Source organism: Dipodomys merriami, unplaced genomic scaffold, assembly GCF_024711535.1.
Source record: "Dipodomys merriami isolate MVZ:Mamm:240054 unplaced genomic scaffold, mDipMer1.0.p SCAF_722, whole genome shotgun sequence".
Lineage (NCBI taxonomy): Eukaryota > Metazoa > Chordata > Mammalia > Rodentia > Heteromyidae > Dipodomys > Dipodomys merriami.
In genome coordinates, this window is record NW_027206316.1 from 90,908 (window position 1) to 109,467 (window position 18,560).

General features: G+C 44.3%; 1 protein-coding gene across 2 annotated transcripts in view; it reads right to left on the reverse strand.

Moving 5' to 3' along the window:
* Nucleotides 1-18,560, reverse strand: part of LOC138818256 (uncharacterized) — a 43,516-nt gene that overhangs the window by 3,933 nt on the left and 21,023 nt on the right. For both annotated transcript variants that reach the window (XM_070009267.1, XM_070009266.1), the window contains exons 2-3: nt 3,234-3,354; nt 1,746-1,853 (exon numbers count right to left, since the gene is read on the reverse strand). In XM_070009267.1, the coding sequence (XP_069865368.1) occupies nt 1,746-1,853; nt 3,234-3,354 (229 nt within the window). The remainder of the gene's footprint in view (nt 1-1,745; nt 1,854-3,233; nt 3,355-18,560) is intronic.

Sequence of the window (18,560 nt, forward strand, 5' to 3'; positions counted from 1 at the left end):
AAAATGAGACATGCTCCTGGCAATAGCACACAATTCAGCTAAACAGTATGATGAAAAGATCTAGGCTTTAAATATAGGAAGTTTACATGTACTTAGGAAGACAGCTACCCTCCACCCACCCCCAAAAAAAAAAAACGCCTCTACAATAAATGATTTAAAGTTACCCACCATCCAGGCACAGTAGAGCAAACCGTAATACAAGCTACTTGGGACATGGACACTGGAGGAGTGTGGTTCAAGACCAGCAGTCTGGACAAAAGTTACTGAGGTTCTATATCAAAGTCTATATCAAAGTATAAGGGCCTGTGGTCCCAGTACTCACAGGCAGGACTAGGAAGGTCCCTGACTGCATCTGGCACCAGGTAAATGTTCAGGACCCTCTGACAAACAAACTAAAGCCAAAGGTGCTGAGGCATAGCTTATGTGTAGCAGGTAGAGAGTCCTGAGTCATTTGCCACTGCTGCCAATAATGTTAAAGTCTTCTGGCAAGAGGAGAACAACCATGGTCTGCTAAGCTCCTGAAACCCAGATTCTTATCAACTCCATGTGAAATGGCGCACATCATGAAAATGGAAATAGAGAAAACAGCAACACTGGTCAGCTAGTTCAAGAGCATCAAGTTGATGGAGTGCTAAATATTCCCTTCTCTCTTCACAAAACCACACTCTGGAGAGTGTATGTACTAGAATTTCTGCCTGATTATGAAACTGACTGCTCATCTTCGTCCTTAGCCCAAATCTTAAACAAAACCTAAACTTAAGACTTCATATACGTTATATTAAATTTGTCAATCATTTCTTATGATTCTGACATTAACACTTAAAACAATGAGCGTGTTCTAGAGAATGACATATACAAGTTGTAGCTGGGTGCTGGCAGCTCATGTCTAGAATCAGCTACTTGGGAGACTGCAATCTGGAATCATGGTGTGAAGTCCATTGGGTCAGGAAAGTCTGTGACGCTCATGTTCATGAACCACAGAAAGCCAGAAATGGAGCTGTGGCACATGGTGGAGTGCTAGCCCTGTGAGGAAAAGCTAAGGGAGAGCACACAGACCCTGAGCTCAAGCCCCAGCCTTGACACACAGAAAAATTCTAAGGAAGCACACATAACAATTCATGGAGGCACTAGGACCTAAATGAAGCATCAAACTTAGAAGCAAAATCAGCTCCCTCCAGGCTGCTCACCATCTCCTGAAGTCCATCTCCTCTGAACACCTTACACAACAGCTCCTACCACCTCCTGCCACAAACTGAATCTAACCTGGTCCTGACTGGTATGTGAGCTCAATGCCTGTGACCTTCTATTGCTTTACCTGTTCTGAAGGTAATAATTACCAACTTTACTTGGCTATTATGTGAGTTTCTGACACATATTGTTATACTCCTTGTCATAAGTCTCCTATATCATTTTCAAACATCTGGACAATGATATTCCATTGTTTTGAAACTCATGAGGAGATAAAGCATCTTATCACCCATTGAAGTCCAGGATCCTAAAGATTTTCCTTCTCTAATAAAAGCCACTCAGATGGTCCTGATACCCATATGAGCATTCATCCAAGCACAAGAGCAGGTATCTCTAACAGGGTCCTTTTCTCCTATTCTTGCTCAAAGAATGACTACCATACAATAAATGATCCAATGTACAATACATGAAATACTGTGCACCCAGCCAATGTTCCTCTAATTTCCCGGACAAGGAAAGGAGCTGAGTGTTCAATGAGTCTGCAGACTAAAACTGACCTGTGAAGAGAAGGGACCCTTTGAGCAGTTCTTTCCCCAGGACTTCTCTTTGCAGGATTGCAAATTCCTCCATCAAGAGTTCTCTGTGTTCTTCCTGTATGACTTTTCCTGTCATGACAAAAATCGGTTACACATGCCAATTTGAAGTACTGGGTACAGGTGCACATCTTGAGAGGCTGTGTCAGCCTCAGGAAAGGACAGGACACGTGTCCCTTAGAAATATTTCTCTTAGCAAGGTCCCAGTGTCTCACTACTGTAATCCAAGCTACTCTGCGATCCTTGGACCAGCACAGAAACAAGTACTATCCTGGCCAGGTGTCTAGGCTCTCCGCACACCTCCACCCACGTGCCAGCTGAAGGAGACTCCAGGTGGAAGCTCAAAACAAATAAAACTCTAAGAAAGCACGACGGTAGCCACCTGTCTCCAAAGACACCATGAAACTTCAGAAGTGTCTGAGAGCCCACAAGGGGTTAATCTGGGTTCTGGAAAGGATTCAGTTACACACACACACACACACACACACACACACACACACACACACACACACACACACACCTATGACCTGAGGAAGGGAGATAATGTGTGACTCTATTAAAACTGAAGGAACCATGATTTATCAAATGATCATGTCTTCAGGATCACTGAGAAACATTATTTAAATTGTTGTACAAGTAAGATGTTAACAGTTTTTGATGTGTGGTGGAATTTTCATATCAAGGTGTGATGTTTCCCTGTATGTAAAACAAACAGGCTCACAGGTTGTTTGAGTTACACAAATTATCTAGAATAAAATAAAATAGAACACAGAGCCAGGCACCAGTGGCTCACAACTATAATTCTAGCTACTCAGGAAGCTGAGATCTGAAGATCAAGGTTCAAAGTCAGCCCAGATAGTAAAGCCCAGGTAGTATAGTTATGTCCAATTAACTACTAAAAATAGTCAGAAGTGGAGCTGTGGCTCCAGTGGTAGAGTGCTAGCCTTGAGCAAAAGAAGCTCAGAGATAGTGCCTTCCCCCTGAGTTCAAGCCACAGGAATGGCACAAAAAGAAAAAAGGATCACAATGCTACTCTGTTCACAATGCGTTCTTTTATTTCACATCTTTGGAAAAGTACCAAGCAATCACACTTGCCTGTGTGTTGGGGAAACGGGAATCATATGGGACAGGCCCTCTGGGACTCAATGTCAGGCTCCTTCACTGGAATTAGGGAGTCAGGAAGATAGTTATTGGTGTGATGGTAGTGAAAACACAAGACTGGCTGAATCACAGCCCAATAATGTCTTGCAATACAAAAGCTTTACAAAGGACGAGCAAGTGTCCAACGGCCCTCCAGGGCCAGTACACATGTTACTCCATACTACGACATCATGACCTAGCTGGTCCCAACAGCTGGCCTCTGGGAGGCTGCACTCAAGAGGGCTAACCTCCAGAGCATCAGGCAAAATGTGCTAGGGAACCCATCCCTATAAGAACAAAGCCAATACTTACTGCTCCTTATCAGTCGTTCCCAGTTGACAGCAGCCACAGGCAGAAGCAGGAAAGGCAGTGCAAGCTGCAGAGATGAGATACCTCTTGGCCTCAGAAGTATTTGCAGCCTGCGATGAGGACCCTGTAAGCCACGTAGTGCATTAGAGTCCGTTCCATCATTTTGCAAACATTTGACCTCCCTCCCTGAGATCTAGATCCTGTGTCAAACACAAAGAAGATCACAAATATGGGAAACAAGCTTGTTCTTGGGGTAAAAAATACTGATGGCCAGGGGGAAATCTGTGCTGTTGAAGTGTCATCATTTTCTCTCCTTGTAATTTTCCACCTTTGCTGCCTGTACCCAACACTTCTACTACTGGATGAGATGCTGAACTCAGTAGGCTAGAACAACAAGGGGCAGAGGAGGTTAAATGTAACCTCCTTAGGAAAGAAAAGAAAAAGTAGTAAGGAAATAAGGAAACAGTCTCATTCTTGGTTTTGGCATCTCTAAGAGGTAATGTTGAGTGGATGGTCTCAAAGGTCCTCCCAATATGATAACATGACTCACTAGTCATCAGCAAAAAGGAAGGTAGAATACAATAAAATGCCAGGTTCACCCTTCAAATGAGAAAAGCGCAAAGAATACAACAATACCATGCATCAACAAAAATATGGCATAAGCCAGATACTGGTGGCTTGTGCCTGTAATCCCAGCTACTCAGGAGGCTGATCTGAGGTAGCAGGGTTTCCCAGTGAGCCTAAGCAGGATAGTTCATGAGTCTTTGATGACTAATTAACCATCAAAAAGCCAGAAGTGGAGGTATGGCTTAAGTGACAGAACACAAACCTTGAGTGTAAAAGCCAAGAGAAAGTTTAAGGTCCCAAGTTCAAGGCCCAGTATCAGAATACACATGCGCACAAAAACACATGGAATGACCAAGATCACATACACAATGCTAAATGAAGTGTAAATTAGCATAACCTGTGTGGAGAACAATTCACTTACTAGAATAAAGTTGAACAAATTCAACAGGGCCTTTATTCAGAGTCTAGGATAACCCGTCTGGGTTAAATACATAAAAATATGAATTACAGAATGCTTCTTTTGGTGGAATTAAAAACAATTTCCATGTCTAGCGGTGTATAAGGGAAGTACACAATGCACTTGGGTGGTCTAACAGCTTAGTCTTCTTTGCATTGCTAAAACAAATACTTGAGGTGAATCAGCTTATACAGAAGAAAGGTATTATTTCAGTTTAGTTTTAGAGGTTCCAGTTCAGGGTCATTTGGCCCTTTGCTTTCAAGTCTGTGGCAAGGAGTACCACCATAGTGGGAGTATACACATAATAGCCAAGGAGAGAAAAAGACAAGGGCTCAAGATCCCAGGATCCACTTCAAGAGCAAGCTGCTCCCCACGCCCCACCATTGACCTACCTTCCCTTCCATCAGGCTCTTCCTCCTGAAGGTTCCACTTCTCTTTCCTAGTGCCTCTGACTTGTCACTTGGCCTTTCACACATGAGCCTTATACGATATTCCAGATACAAACTCTAGTATCCAATTCACAGCAGTTAAAGGGATAAATAGTACTTGTATAGCTCCTATTATGTTTTTGCAAAGAACAGATAAAATAAGAAGTTGATCAATATATAGATCATTCCTGAGAATCAGAAAAGAAAACAAAGAAGAGAAAAGAAAAACAAAAGGGGAAAAAAAAGACTTTAAAAACCAAGTAATTGGGCTGGGAAGGTGGCTCAGTGGTAGAGCCCTTGCCTTGCATGCCTAAGGCCCTGGGTTCGATTCCTCAGCACCACATAAGCAGAAAGAAAAAAGCCAGAAGTGGTGCTGTGGCTCAAGTGGTAGAGCGCTAGCCTTGAGCTGAAGAACTGAGGGACAGCGCCCAGGCCCAGAGTTCAGGCCCCACAACCGGACCCAAAAAAAGACAACCAAATAATTTTCTGACCCAGTAAAGAACATAGAGCTCAGCAGAATCTCGGCAGAAAGCACCTCCAGGAAGCTCACACACAATAGGGTTTTGCACATAACAAATAAAGTTCCCTAAAACCTACTGGATACTATTGATGATTTCTATTAAAACTTACTTATTAGTAACACAAATTATTTTAAAAGCTATCATTACTGGTTCGTGCTGATTTACAGGCATTATTTCATGGACACTCCTTAGTGACTTTCTCTGACAAGCATCTCACTTATATATTACTGCATGGAAACAATCCTAAACCCAGTAGTTTCAAACAATAACAATAGTTTTAGTCCTCTTAGAAAAGGGCCAGGGTTGGTCTGTGTTCAAGCAGAGTCAACTAAACCCAGGCTTTCTGGATGATCCACTTGCAAGACCGTCATTCACATGGTCAGGATTGGTCCCAGGCATTTACCAAGAGCTCAGCCAGGCCTGAGGGCCACAGGGCTCAATGATTCCCACATGGGTGTGGGCTTCCTCACAGCATGGCGGCTGGATTCCAAGAGCAATACATGTCTAGGTGCTTAGCATTTTGATCATAGAGCTTTGCTAGGAATATAATAATCGATTTCACTACAGTCTGTCTGTCAGTCAAGGCTGTCACAACATAATCCTGGAGACCAAAGAGAAGACACATCAACCCTACCACAAGGTGAGAGGAGTAAAAAGGGAGCAGTGTGAGAAATGTGTGTCCAGAGATCCATGCATGGCTATCTTTGGAAAATTCAATATGCTACAGGGTCCTTGGTATCATCTCCATTTGGAAAATGAAGAAACTGTGTCCTACACAGACTCAGACACAGTTTTCTAGGCAGCACACAGCTCACAAGGCAGAGTCCTTGCCAGCAACTCTCCAGCCTTCTAGTTCTTCTAAAATTTCTCCTGTAATTAATCTGGCCTGGATCACCTCTACTTTCCTTTTCTGGGAAGGGTCTATGTCATGTCACTAACAGGAAGATGAAGGTAAACTTCCCATTATGGGAGATTTTGCTAAATGAGATACCTGTCCTTTCTCCTCAACTAAAGTCTGAACTGCTTGCAAGACAGGAAGCAGCTCAGTAATACCTTGTATCCACTTGAAATTTGATCCGGTTCCATGGGCACAACAGGAGTTCAATGAACTCCTATTTGAGATGCACCTATTTATTTCCAGCCTGGGTCTCTGACTCTCCACTACGCTATGAATAAAAGGCACAGGGAGAGGGGCTGGAGGCCTGTTTATACCTCCTACTCTACCTCCTCATCCCTCAACTCACATATAGCCCCTCATGTTATAATCCTTGAATGAATTAAGGAATGTATGCACGCATGAATGAATGACAGATGGATCTAAGTGGGGTAGTGTTCCAGGTTTATCATCACTTTCTTGATCCAAACAAGCAAAATCTAGCATAAGAGATAGACAATGCCTTCTCATTGAGACCTCCAAGCCTAAGACAAGGCAACCTGATGTTTTGGTGGAAAATTAAACCCAGTGGGCCTCATGTTGGAAAGAAGCAGATAAAGATGCATCATACAGAGGATGGCAGTGCAAAGAGTTTTTAGCTGAAAGAGAGAAAGGATGTAAGCTTTGTTGTTTTCATTTTATGCTGGTACTGGGACTTGAACACAGGATCTGTACACTGTCTCTTAGCTTATTCACTCAAGACTTGTGCTTTACTATGTGAGCCACATCCCCATTTCTAGCATTTTGGTGGTTAATTGAAAATAAATGTATCATGTACTTTCTTGACCTGGCTGTCTTTGAACCGTGATCTTCATAGCATTATAGAGGTGAAACACTGCTGCAATCTTTAAGCCTGCTCATCTTCTCTGACATTTTCTAACACTCTCCTTACTGGGATCCTGTGGTTAAGTGCAGAAGACACAAGGATAAGAGGAGGAGGAAGCAGTCAGTGTTCCCTGATGCCTTCTCTACTCCATGCTGTCTGCTGAGTAGAAGCTTGGGCGTTTACTCCTACTTAGACAGTTTCATAATGAAATGAAATGGGGCTGGGGGAAGGCAGCTGCAACTGGAAGTAGGGACAAGAAGTAGCTGAGATGCAGCAACCAATTCCAGTTCACCAAGATTCTACATTGGAAATCCCACAGTTATCCTGAACTGTTAATGGAGTAACTCAGAGGTTCATTCTCCTTTACCACACATCTCTGTAAATAAATAAAACCCTCTGGCTTCTACTTACCATGCCAATCTAAACCTGGTTTCTCCCATCTACCACACTTTCTTGGTTTGAAAAGAAATCACTGCAGGAAGGTACACACATTTTTGTTTCCCACAATGAGTGGCACAATGAATTGTAACCGTGGAGCGATCGTGGAGAAAATTTTCTATTTTTCTATTTTTGCCTTCTCAGAGTTCCTTCAGCAACAATTAATTTTGCTGAGTCTTGACCCTTAAGGGTCTTAGAGGGAGGTCATAAACTGACCTCAATTGAAATGCTGAATTGAAATCTCTTTGTACAACTACTGAATAATATATGTATGTATGTATGTAGATTTATAAAACATTTACTAAATAGCATGCTGTGAAAATAAATGAAGAAATAAGAGAGAGGTAATGCATTCTCTTGTCTAATTTCTCTATTGTGTTGAAAGGTATCTTTTCATAAACACAGTCTACCAAAATATTGGGTACTAGTGATGACTCACACCTGTAATCCTAGCTACTCAGGAGGCTGAGGTCTGAGGATCATGATTCCTAGCCAGGCCAGGCAGAAAAGTCCGTGAGACTCTTATCCTCAATTAACCATCCAAAAGCCAGAGGTGGAGGTGTGTGTGGTCAAGTAATAGAACTCCACCAGCCTTGAATGAAAAAAGCCAAGTGAGAACTCCTGAGACCCTGAGTTTAAGACTGTTGAGAGAAAGATTCTTATGATCAGTGAGCATAGTTTTTTCCTTGTCTGGTCTGTAGTAATTTGCTGTGCTTTATCAAAGGCACTCAACAAGCACCTCCACAGTCTGCACTTCTCAGCATGGTAGGGGAACAAAGTCCCTGCATGGCTGCAGCTGTGTGACTACTGAGGAGGGAGCTTGAGTCTTCCTCCACTGTGAGGCCCTGCCTGGGGATTCAGGCCCTGGCACCTTATCAGCTGCCTGGCAACACCTCAGTCATGAGGTAAAGAAGGATATGTTAAGATGGTAACAGAGCTGGGAAATTCCTACCACCCACTGATGTCCCAGGCTCAAACAGCAAGGCAGGCCTCAGTGTCTGTGATGACAAGTGAGAGGCCAGGTGCCTGCAGGTACCATGGAAAGCCAGCACTCTCTCCACTCTATAAGCACACCACCCTGCTGTGCCCTGAATGCCTTTGCTCCTTTATGTGCTTACTACCTGGTACTTTCCAGCCCTTACAGCATGTTTCTTCTTCCATTAAAAAAAAAATCAGCACCCATTCTATGGACACAGCTTCATATTTGTGTTTATTGTTGCATTTTTCTGTGCTGTTAAAAAATATTTTGTTTGCTTGTTTTTAACAAGGTCTTGCAGTGTAGCTCAGGCAGTATTCAAGGTCTCAATCGACCTGCCTCTGTTTCCTAAGGGCTAGGATTTCAATTGTATGCCACTTCCCCCTACTTACTGCATCCAGAGACCACATAGAGTACCTGACCTGAAACAACCAGGTTTGTACAGGTACACAGGTATCGTCCACACCTAGGACTCATTCGTTCACCACCAAATGATGGATGATTGATGAATATTGGATTGGTTAAGTGATGCGCAACTATGTACATAATTTGTGCTCCAGAGAGAAGATTCTTTTCTAATTACAGTCCACTTCACCGTTTTCCACTACCATCCACCTCTGTCCATAACACAACTTCTAGAATCGAAGGCACGACTCAAGGGGTAGAGTAACAGCCATGAACAAGAACACTAAGGGACAGCATCCAGGGTCTGAATTCAAGCCCCAATACTGCCACAACATCAACATCTGAAGAGAAAATTACAATAATGGGGAAGAGAGAAGTACTGAGTATTTATAAGCAGCACTTCCAAGTCAGGGAAGTGTTAGAAGATAAGAGTGCTGTGACTGTGCTATGCGAGGTGCGAATAATTTCCAGGGCTTTAATTTACTGTCGAGTTGGATTTATTTTAATTGCTTTTTAATAAAAGGTAAAGTGTGTTGTTGCTGTTTTTATCTATATCCTAGTTGTTACAAGGAAGAAACCTCATACTGTGTGACTATACTGAGAAACAGTTCAGCAAACTTAAGATTTCCTTGTCTATTGAACTGTAGGGGTCAGTATCATTACTTTGTCATTAATAATTGCACACTGTGGGCTAGATGCAGGAAAGACCGTCTGTCACCCACATATGACTATGCTAACATCTTCATATTATTTTGCTCATCGTTTATGGAACTGAGACCACACTCTTTCAAACCACATGGCTTGTCCTTATAGGCATCTTCCCTTGCACAAAATGCTTCAGTCATTGCTCTAAAACTGAATGCAGGAAGACAATCACATTTCCATTTACTTCTCACTGGAAAACTAGGCTGTTTTCATTTCTTCCCACACAGCTAAGCAGAGTCAAACTCTTTAAACAAAAATCCTTGTCCAGAGTGCAAGATAAAACCCTTGAAACTTTTACCAAGTTCCAGGCACTACATTATGTCCTGGAACTTTCTGCACCTTGCTCCCAGTCATCTTACCAGCAGCTCTGAGGCATGTGCTCTGGTTTCACCCATTAAATAGGAGGAAGGAGAGCATTCAGGTCAGGGAGGGCAAAGTACATGGACCAGCACACTAGCTGGGTCCCCATCAGGCTAGGATCTGTCATCAAGACAGATCACAGGGGAAACCACATAGGCCAAGTTCACAGTCCCAACATGGACAAACTGCCTCCTAGAAAAGCCGGAGCGATTTTACCCAGCAGAGCTGTCCTGGCATGGCCAACAGCAGGACAGCAGTTTTATTAGGCTTTGAGCCAGGGACAAACACATTTTAAATATGATCATCTAGGCACAGGGGTGCATTTGCCATCCAGCTTATAAAACCCTTTCCATGATTGAGCCCTTGCCATTCTCACTCTAGGTCATTTTTGTTTCCTTTTGTCACTACTTTGGTGTTATTTTCTTGCAAGCCCTGCAACCCTAGATCCATTGTCTAGCAAGACCACTGGGGGGCTGTGGCAAACATAATGCTAAGTGCACTATGCCAATGGCACTTTCCATAGCCACACATTTCCCAGGCACCTTGGAATTTGCCACAACTTCAAGGAACACAAGTAGAATGTAGGCCCCAGGTTGGCAATGCCCCTGAACAGCCCCATTCGCACTACATCAATAGTTTGGGGTCATTTTATTGGATAAAATTCTTAAGAGGACACTGATTGGAACAGATGAAACCAGTAATGGACTCACTCGTGTTAATAAATAAGCGAATAGATCCAAGAAGGAGCTCTTGGCCTATCCTGGCAGCCCTGACTTCAGTTAATGGCAGAAGGACAGATAGCTCATTAGAATAATGTCAAACATAACTAATTAGACAATTATGCTGTCACCAATTAGAACCTGTCGATATCTAATTTTGACTTCTGTCTAATCAGGCAGGCCCCAAGTTCTCCTAACTTGTTTGTGACTCAGGGCTAACGATTATTTTTTCTTTTTCTTTTGTTTTTAATTGCTCTGTAGTATACTCTGCTGAATGTAATTAGTCTAAGAGGGTCTTTTTTTTTCTTTTGTTTGAAACAGCATTTAGCCTTACCTAGGTAACTAAGGAGGAAAGCAATGTCTTCCAAGAATGAACCACTCTCAAGTCCTGCCAGTCTTTATGGCTCTCTTGGCACGTCCAAGTCCAAATTACCTAGCTCACTTGGCATCTTTTGTTCCTGTTTCCAGCCAAGCCATCCAGTCTGCCCACTTGGCTGTGACATTTCAGAGCTGGAACCTCCTAATATCAGGGCATAAGCACAACGCAGAATTCCTAGCCACGTCTTCCTTAGGCCTAAATATACTCTGCACCAGGCTTAGCTGTCTACTGAGGAGGCAGAGTGAGAGGCTAAGTTGAACAATTTCCTCCAAATAGTTTAAAATCCAAAGTTGTCTGCAAAGGAGCACAGATGTTCTGATCTCTGACAACAGCCAGAATTTGTTGCCAACACATCAGCCCACTGGCAGAGAAAAACAGACACAAAATACCAGATCTACGTGACTCTCTTTCTGCCTGACCTAGCACCAACTCTGTGATCTCCCAGGGCACACATACTTGGCGATTATCAGCCAGGAAGGCTCAATGTCACTAGTACCCTTCAGAAACCTCTGTACTCCAGCCAACAACCTTATCAAATTTTTATCACGGTTCATTTGGGTCACCCTCCACATACCATAAACCTTTTCCTGTGAGGATTCTCTCCACATAACAAAGCAGAGAATACAGAATCAAGACTTTGGAAGCTGATACCTCAATTCACCCCCTGCTTCTTCAGGATTTGAATCTGAAGCCAATGAATGAAGCATCAAAGGTAGGAGGAGAAAAGTAAAGTCTTTCTCAAAACTGGGCACTGTGATGGATCTTTCAGAATATTCTCCCAACAGGCAGGGATGAAAACCACCAGGTAACACAAACTTCAGCAGAACAGAGCTAGCCAGAGGATTAAGTCACTTTCATTGCCCAAAACTGGCCTAGTGCTTGGAGTTTGCAAATATACTATGGGGTTTAACTACAAGGAGCAGGACCAGAAGTGATGGGTGGGTGGATCAGTCCTGAGTAAGACCAAGAAGCCAATCTACTCTCCACAAATACAGACAAGGGGTATCTCTGTCCCCATCCAAATGGTAACCTTTAAAAAGTGCAGTTTACAACCCTAGTGTATTGTGCAACTGAAGTATTTGTGCCCTTGTTAGACTCATAAGCTCTGATGCTTAGGACATCTGGCCAACAAGAACAAAGCCAGGCTCAGCCAAAGTAGAGGGGCCCACCTTGATATCAGCATCAGATGCATCCTCAGCCCCAACCTGAAACACCACACAAGCAAAACAGGATTTATTCATTATTGATGACACTCATACTGTCCAGAGAAATAAATCAATGAAGAAACATGGATGCCTTCTTCATCATCGTCTTAATTCAGCCCTGAAAGAACCTTAGTTTTAAATCTCCACAGGGAATTTATCCAACAGGCTGGATATTATTGACTTAATTCATCAGGTTGGTTTTTAAATTTTCATGTGCTTTACTTTGGCCTCAGGGGTCTAGTATAAGTCAGAACACATGCGTAGCATTAATTGGGAAACTCATGTGGTTTTCCTGCTTCCGCTGGAGGATTTGGCTCTTGGCAAGAACAGACAACACTTTTAGGGAATCTGGTTTCATCAGGAAGCAGTTGGTTTTCACTGGCTTGCCACATTCCTGTGGCTGTTCTAACCGGTGAACAGGTGCATAAGCAAAAGAGGCAAGGACAGTCACCTTCCTGCTTAGGAGAGGATTTTAGAACATGTTCACTAATTGTCAAGTAGTGTATATCAGTACTGGAAGGTGTCCCATTGAAAGAACTCGCCAAATCCAAGGATGCTTTGGAGTTCCTTTGTGGGCTGGCTATGAACACTTGGAAACTTGTACACTTTTCTACTTATAATTCATAGGAAAGGGAGGCTACAAGTCTGTGTTGAATGTTCCTATCTTGCAGGGGAAGAATGGGAGATTTTCAAGCACTACCTACATTAGAGTCTCAATCCTATGACACTGAAAAAGGATCCAGGTCTGCCTCTTCCTGACTCCAGGCTCTCTGCCCCACACAGATATCTTTCCCCATGACAGGCAATTTCCTAAGAATATTGAAGAGGAAAACCCTCAGCACTTTCCTTCAGTAACATATGTCATGATTTCTTATGCCATCTGCCTTAAGACAGACACCAGTGGTTTATGCCAGTAATCCCAGCCACTCAGGATGCTGAGATAAGAGGATCACGGTTCAAAGCCAGGCTGAACTAAAAGTTCATGAGACTCTTACCTCCAGTTAGCCAGCAAAAGTACAGAAATGGAGCTGTGGTTCACGTGGTAGAGCACCAGTCTTGAGCGAAAAATCTAAGCAAGAGCAGGAGGCCCAGAGTTCAAACCTCAGTAATGGCACACAGACACACAAAAAGACATTCCTCTTACAAGCTGTGGCAAACTGCGCATATGACTAAGCTATGTCATACCTAACCTGTAAAGGCTCACTTTCCCTCTGAAATTAAAGAAACTCATACCTATCAATTCATTTCTCACACCTCTCTTCTTAATCTTCCTATGTATTTCATTGTAGCTCTTTCCTCAGATATAAAGATCTGCTATTGCTACAATCTATATAACAATGTAGAGGGAAATCATTCTTTCCTGAAAGTGCCCTCCTGAGGTTTTACCTCAAGAATCCTGCAAATGAACCTGGAAGATGGGGGTCAGATTGCCTTCCCTTCCTCTTCCTAAAGGTGTAAGAGCCTGTACCTGAGAGCGGCTGCTTTCATGATCAATGAATGGGAGATGTGGGGCTGAGAGCTCTGCGAGGTGGTGGTCTAGGATCCTCCCTCATGGGAGACCCCTTGAGCCACAGATCCACTTCTGGCAGTTTCTTGGTTAACAGGAGGTAAAGGTCTCATGAACTTTCCTTACCAGGATGGCTTGGAACTAAGATCCTCAGATTGCAGCCTCCTAAGGAGCTAGGAGCTATAGTGAATGCCCATCCCAAAGCTTTTCTAATCTTCTAACAAAAGGACACCCCCTTCCAAGCACAATTCAGAGAACTTCAGGCCATCTTTCCATTCAACTCCAGCCTCTGCTGAGATCCACCACCTTCCATAAGTTCATCCTCTCTGAATTGTGAACTTTTCTCATATGAAACAGGAGTACTACTAGTTAAAGGGCTACAGTGAGAATTAAATGAGATAAGCTGACTCCATCAGTGAGCACCTTTCTTTCCAGTGAATGCTCCAAATGCAAATATCACCATCACCAACACTGAGGTTTCAAGCTATGTCCTATCCAGCCTCTGCACCAGCTCAGGCCCCACACAGGCTCTGCAGTGCATCAGTGCTGCCCAGGCCTTTTCTAGACCCAATTATACTTCAATGTCTCTTAAAATCACTGCAGCTTAGTCTCATCTGTAGCAAGAACATTAGCTCCATCACAGGTCTGCTGTGCTCACTCTGCTTCATCAAATATGGGTTAACAGAAACAAACAAACAAACATTTAAGTATTCCTTTTAAGCCAGCAGGAAGGTCTCACACATTTCTTCCACATTCTGGCAACTGTTCACTCAGCATCCTCATCCAGAATCCTATCCCTAAAAAGTCTGTAGCTTCCTTCGGGAAAAATCACAAGCCAATCTTTGTAAAGCCTCCCCTGAGCCTCCTAAGGCAGTGGAGAGAGTTCAGAACTCCAGGGATGTCTTTGGAAATGACCTTCAAGCCACTGACTGTCTACAGTGTGAACTCTGACAGCTCCCCGCCCCCAGGCCTACGTGTTAGGTCTGATGGCAGCCTGGAAGGTTCTAGAACCTTAGCAAGAAGGGCTTAGTGGAAGGAAGTCAGGTCACTGGAGACTTGTCTAAGGGATGGTGGGACCCCACCCCTTCCTGTTCCTCTCTTTTTGCCTCCCGGCCACCATAAAGTAGGCAGCTTTGCTCCATCCTGTGCTTCCACCATGAGGACTTGCTTTGCCACAAGGCCCAAAGGCAAGGGGCCAAGACACCAAGACCCAAATCCCTGAAACCGAAATAAACCTTTCTTCCTTAGGGTTTGGCTGATCTGGGTGTTTTGTCACAATGACAAAAAGCTGGTAACACAGGTGTGGAGCCGACCCTATGGCTTTCCTAAGTCAGACTGACACCCAGACTGCTCCTGTCAAGAATATTAACCTATGTACTTCGGTGGAATCAAATGGCTTGACTCATGGTCAACTTTTTTTGCAGTTCAGTTGCTAGAATAATAGGAAATCTCTGTAATGAGCTGTATTCACTGAGAGAGGAGAGAAAAAGTTTTCTTTGGTGGTGCTGGGGTTTGAACTCAGGGCCTCCCATTGGCTAAACAAGTGCTCAGCCAATTGAGTCACTCCAACAGTTGCTTGATGCAGTGTTATTTTTGTTTGTTTGTTTTTGTTGGTCATGGGGCTGAACTCTGGGCCCTGTTGCTGTCCCTGAGTTCTGCAGCTCATGGTGAGCACCCTACCACTTGAGCCACAGTGCCACTTCCAATTTTCTGGTGGTTAATTGGAAATAAGAGTCTCATGGACTTTCCTGCCTGGGCTGGCTTTGAACCATGATCCTCAGATCTCAGCCTCCTGTGTAAAGAGGATTACAGGCATGAGCCACCAGCACCAGGCTGCAGTTTATTTTCAAGGTGAGGTCTCAATTATGTCCCAATCAATGTAGACTGTGATCCTCCTATTGGTGCTTCCCTTCACGGATGACAGGCATGTGCCACCAAGCCCAGTGATTGACTGCATGGGTCTCAAGAACTTTTATGGCCTCAAAGTACCATCCCCCAATCTGCACCTCCCAAATAGCTAGGATTACAGGCTTGAGCCATGACATCTGGCTGAGGAGCACTTCATAAAGATATAAGCTGGGCTAAGATTTTTCCCAACTTCTGGACTTGACAAAAATCATGCAATAGATATGATGGTCCTGGCCAAGAATGAGAGGCCCAGCCTCCCTCCAGGAAAACCTCAGAGCCCAGTCACATCCATAAGAAACAGCAGCAGCCATCACACCATAGGGTGGCAGCAACCTGCACAGAACATAATCACAGCTCATGCCCACAGAGACCCTCCTTCCTATGTGGCAAATGGAAAGCCACTGCTGACATGGGGGAAAGTAAGCATCATTACAATGACCTAGGATGAAATTTGGAAAATCTGTTATGGACTCCCAAGGCTCAGCCCTTTCGTGGACAAAAAAGCTGTGTTAGTTACACACGAGTGTGAATCATCTATGCACGAATACATCTGTGTGTGCATGTGTATTGGTGCATGTGTGCATATATACATGTATCTGCCTTTGTGAGTGTATATTTGTGTGGGCATTGTGAGCGTGGTGCATGAATCTGTGTATGCATGTGTCTGTGTGTGTCTCTGTACACATGTGTGTGAGCACGCACCTACGTAGGCATGTGTGTGCATATGAGCCTGTGTGTGCATGTGTGTGCATGCGTTTCAGAATATTCATGTATATATGCACATGAGTGGGCAGCTGTGTGGGCATATATGCATGCATCCCTGTTTGTATGTGCATGTGTGTGCACACATATTCGTAAGTTTAAGGAAATAGACTCCAGACTTCTCATAGGAAGGGAGGAGTTAATATTCCACAGGTTATTAATCCTGTAAGCCTCTTCCTCTGGGGACACATCCCAGGAAAAAGGGAAGCAGGTCAGAGGGACCAAACAGTCTATAAAGTAGTACAAGATTCTAGAGCTAACCTTGCCTCTCATAAAAGGGGGAAAAAGTGAGTGATGACTTTGGGCACCTGTCCCCAGATACTAAACTTGTGGAAAGGTGAAAGTAAAACTTCAGAGGAGCTGTCCATCCTCAGGACAATGAAGGTTGCTCTGCAGCCACTTAGCAGCTCTGAGTAAGGGGACATCTGGTCCACACAGGGAGAGGACACCCCAGTGAACAAGCAGGGACATGCTGCAAAGCCCAGGACTCCCACCTCCTCCGCACAACCACCAGGGCCCCGGGCCCACACATGATGCACCAGTCCTCATACAAGTCCCCAAGTCCACATACAACCTAAGAGATGAAACCCACGTAAAGGAAGGGCACATTACCAACACCTCAAACCAAATGCTCGCCACACTTTTATGTTTTCACCAACTCACAGACTCCACAGAAAAAAGAAGCGCAATTCACCACTTCACCCTGCTCACCAGATGAGCTTTTTTCTTTTTCTCCCCTTTTTAACCAACAAAGTCTGTCCTTAATCCAAAGGCAGAAGCAAAACACAAAATGTGCAGCATCCTGCTACCTCTCCCATTCCCAGGCTCTATACCTCCTCCTGGCAGTGTTTAAATTTAAGAGTCAGCCTGGCAGGCCCAGCAGCTCTGAGATGCAAACAGCCTTGGTCCCACCCAGCACTGTGCCAGCATGGGGGAGGGGGCACAGGAAGCCAAGCTTCCTGTTTGTAGCCAGATGCACCCCCCCACTTTCCCTCTGGAGGAGGAACCAGGGGCCCCACATAGAGGCAGGGAGGTCTTTGCCAATGAGGACAGACACAGAGAGGGTACTGCATTTTGGAAGGATTTGCACAGTGCCTAACTTTAAGCCCTCACTGGCCAACTTGCCTTACCAGGTACCACCTTGGTACCAGACACAAAGCAAAGAGGAAGAGACTGGCCCAGATGAACCACTCCAATGGCAATCCCAACTACAAAGGAGGGGTTTGTGTGAGACACTTTTTTAGCTTATTATTTTTATATTGAGGTCTAACTAGGGAAGAGATCTAACACTCAGTTACCACCCCCTCCAGCTCCCACCCACCCAAAAAAACAGCCAATATACTTTCAATCTTTCCTAGAATTGCTTCTTAGGTTTGGAGATAGCTTAAATGTGTCCCCCAAGCCTCTCAACCTTCACCCCCCACCCCCCTACACCCCAACCCTGGCAGTGTGCCAATGTTAGGAAGGACTAAGGCCTTTAAGAAGAGAGGCCAGAGGTGTACACTGAGAACATCACAGTTGGCTGCCAGTCCCAGCAGAAATTAAGACCCCAGTCTGGAAAGGTGGGTCAGTGGTAGAGTGCTTGCCTTGCCTGCATGAGGCCCTGGGTTCAATTCCTCACCACCTCATAAGCAGAAAGCCTGGAAGTTGCCCTATGGCTCAAATGGTAAAGCACTAACCTTGAGCTGAAGAGCTCAGGAACAGCACTCAGGCCCAGAGTTCAAGCCCCATGACCCACCAAAAAAAAAAAAAAGAAAAGAAAAGACCCCATTTCAAAAAATAAGCCCCATCCCTGAGCTTTTGTACTTAAGACTAGTGCTCTATACCACTTGGACCCACAGCTCCACTTCTAATTTTCTGGTGGTTACTTGGGGTTGAGAGTCTCATGGACTCTATAAGCTTGGCTGGCTTTTAACCATGATCCTCCACTCTCAGCCTCCTGAGTAGCGACTGTTATAGGCATGAACAACCAGCACCTGACATAAAGCAAAATATTTTTACGGAAAGCTTCAATCCATCAGCATGTTCCCTATTTCCTACCACATGTACTATGGCTTGGTGGCTCTAAGCAGCTCCTGCCACAGGCTGGCACAAACACAAAAACTGTTACTCCACTCCGACCACAATCAGTCTCCTGGGAATTACGGGAGGCTCAACTTGGAAGAACACTGTGTAGCCAGCAGATGGTAAACTAGACACCAGTACCACAGCCATCTCCATGGCTGTTGTATCA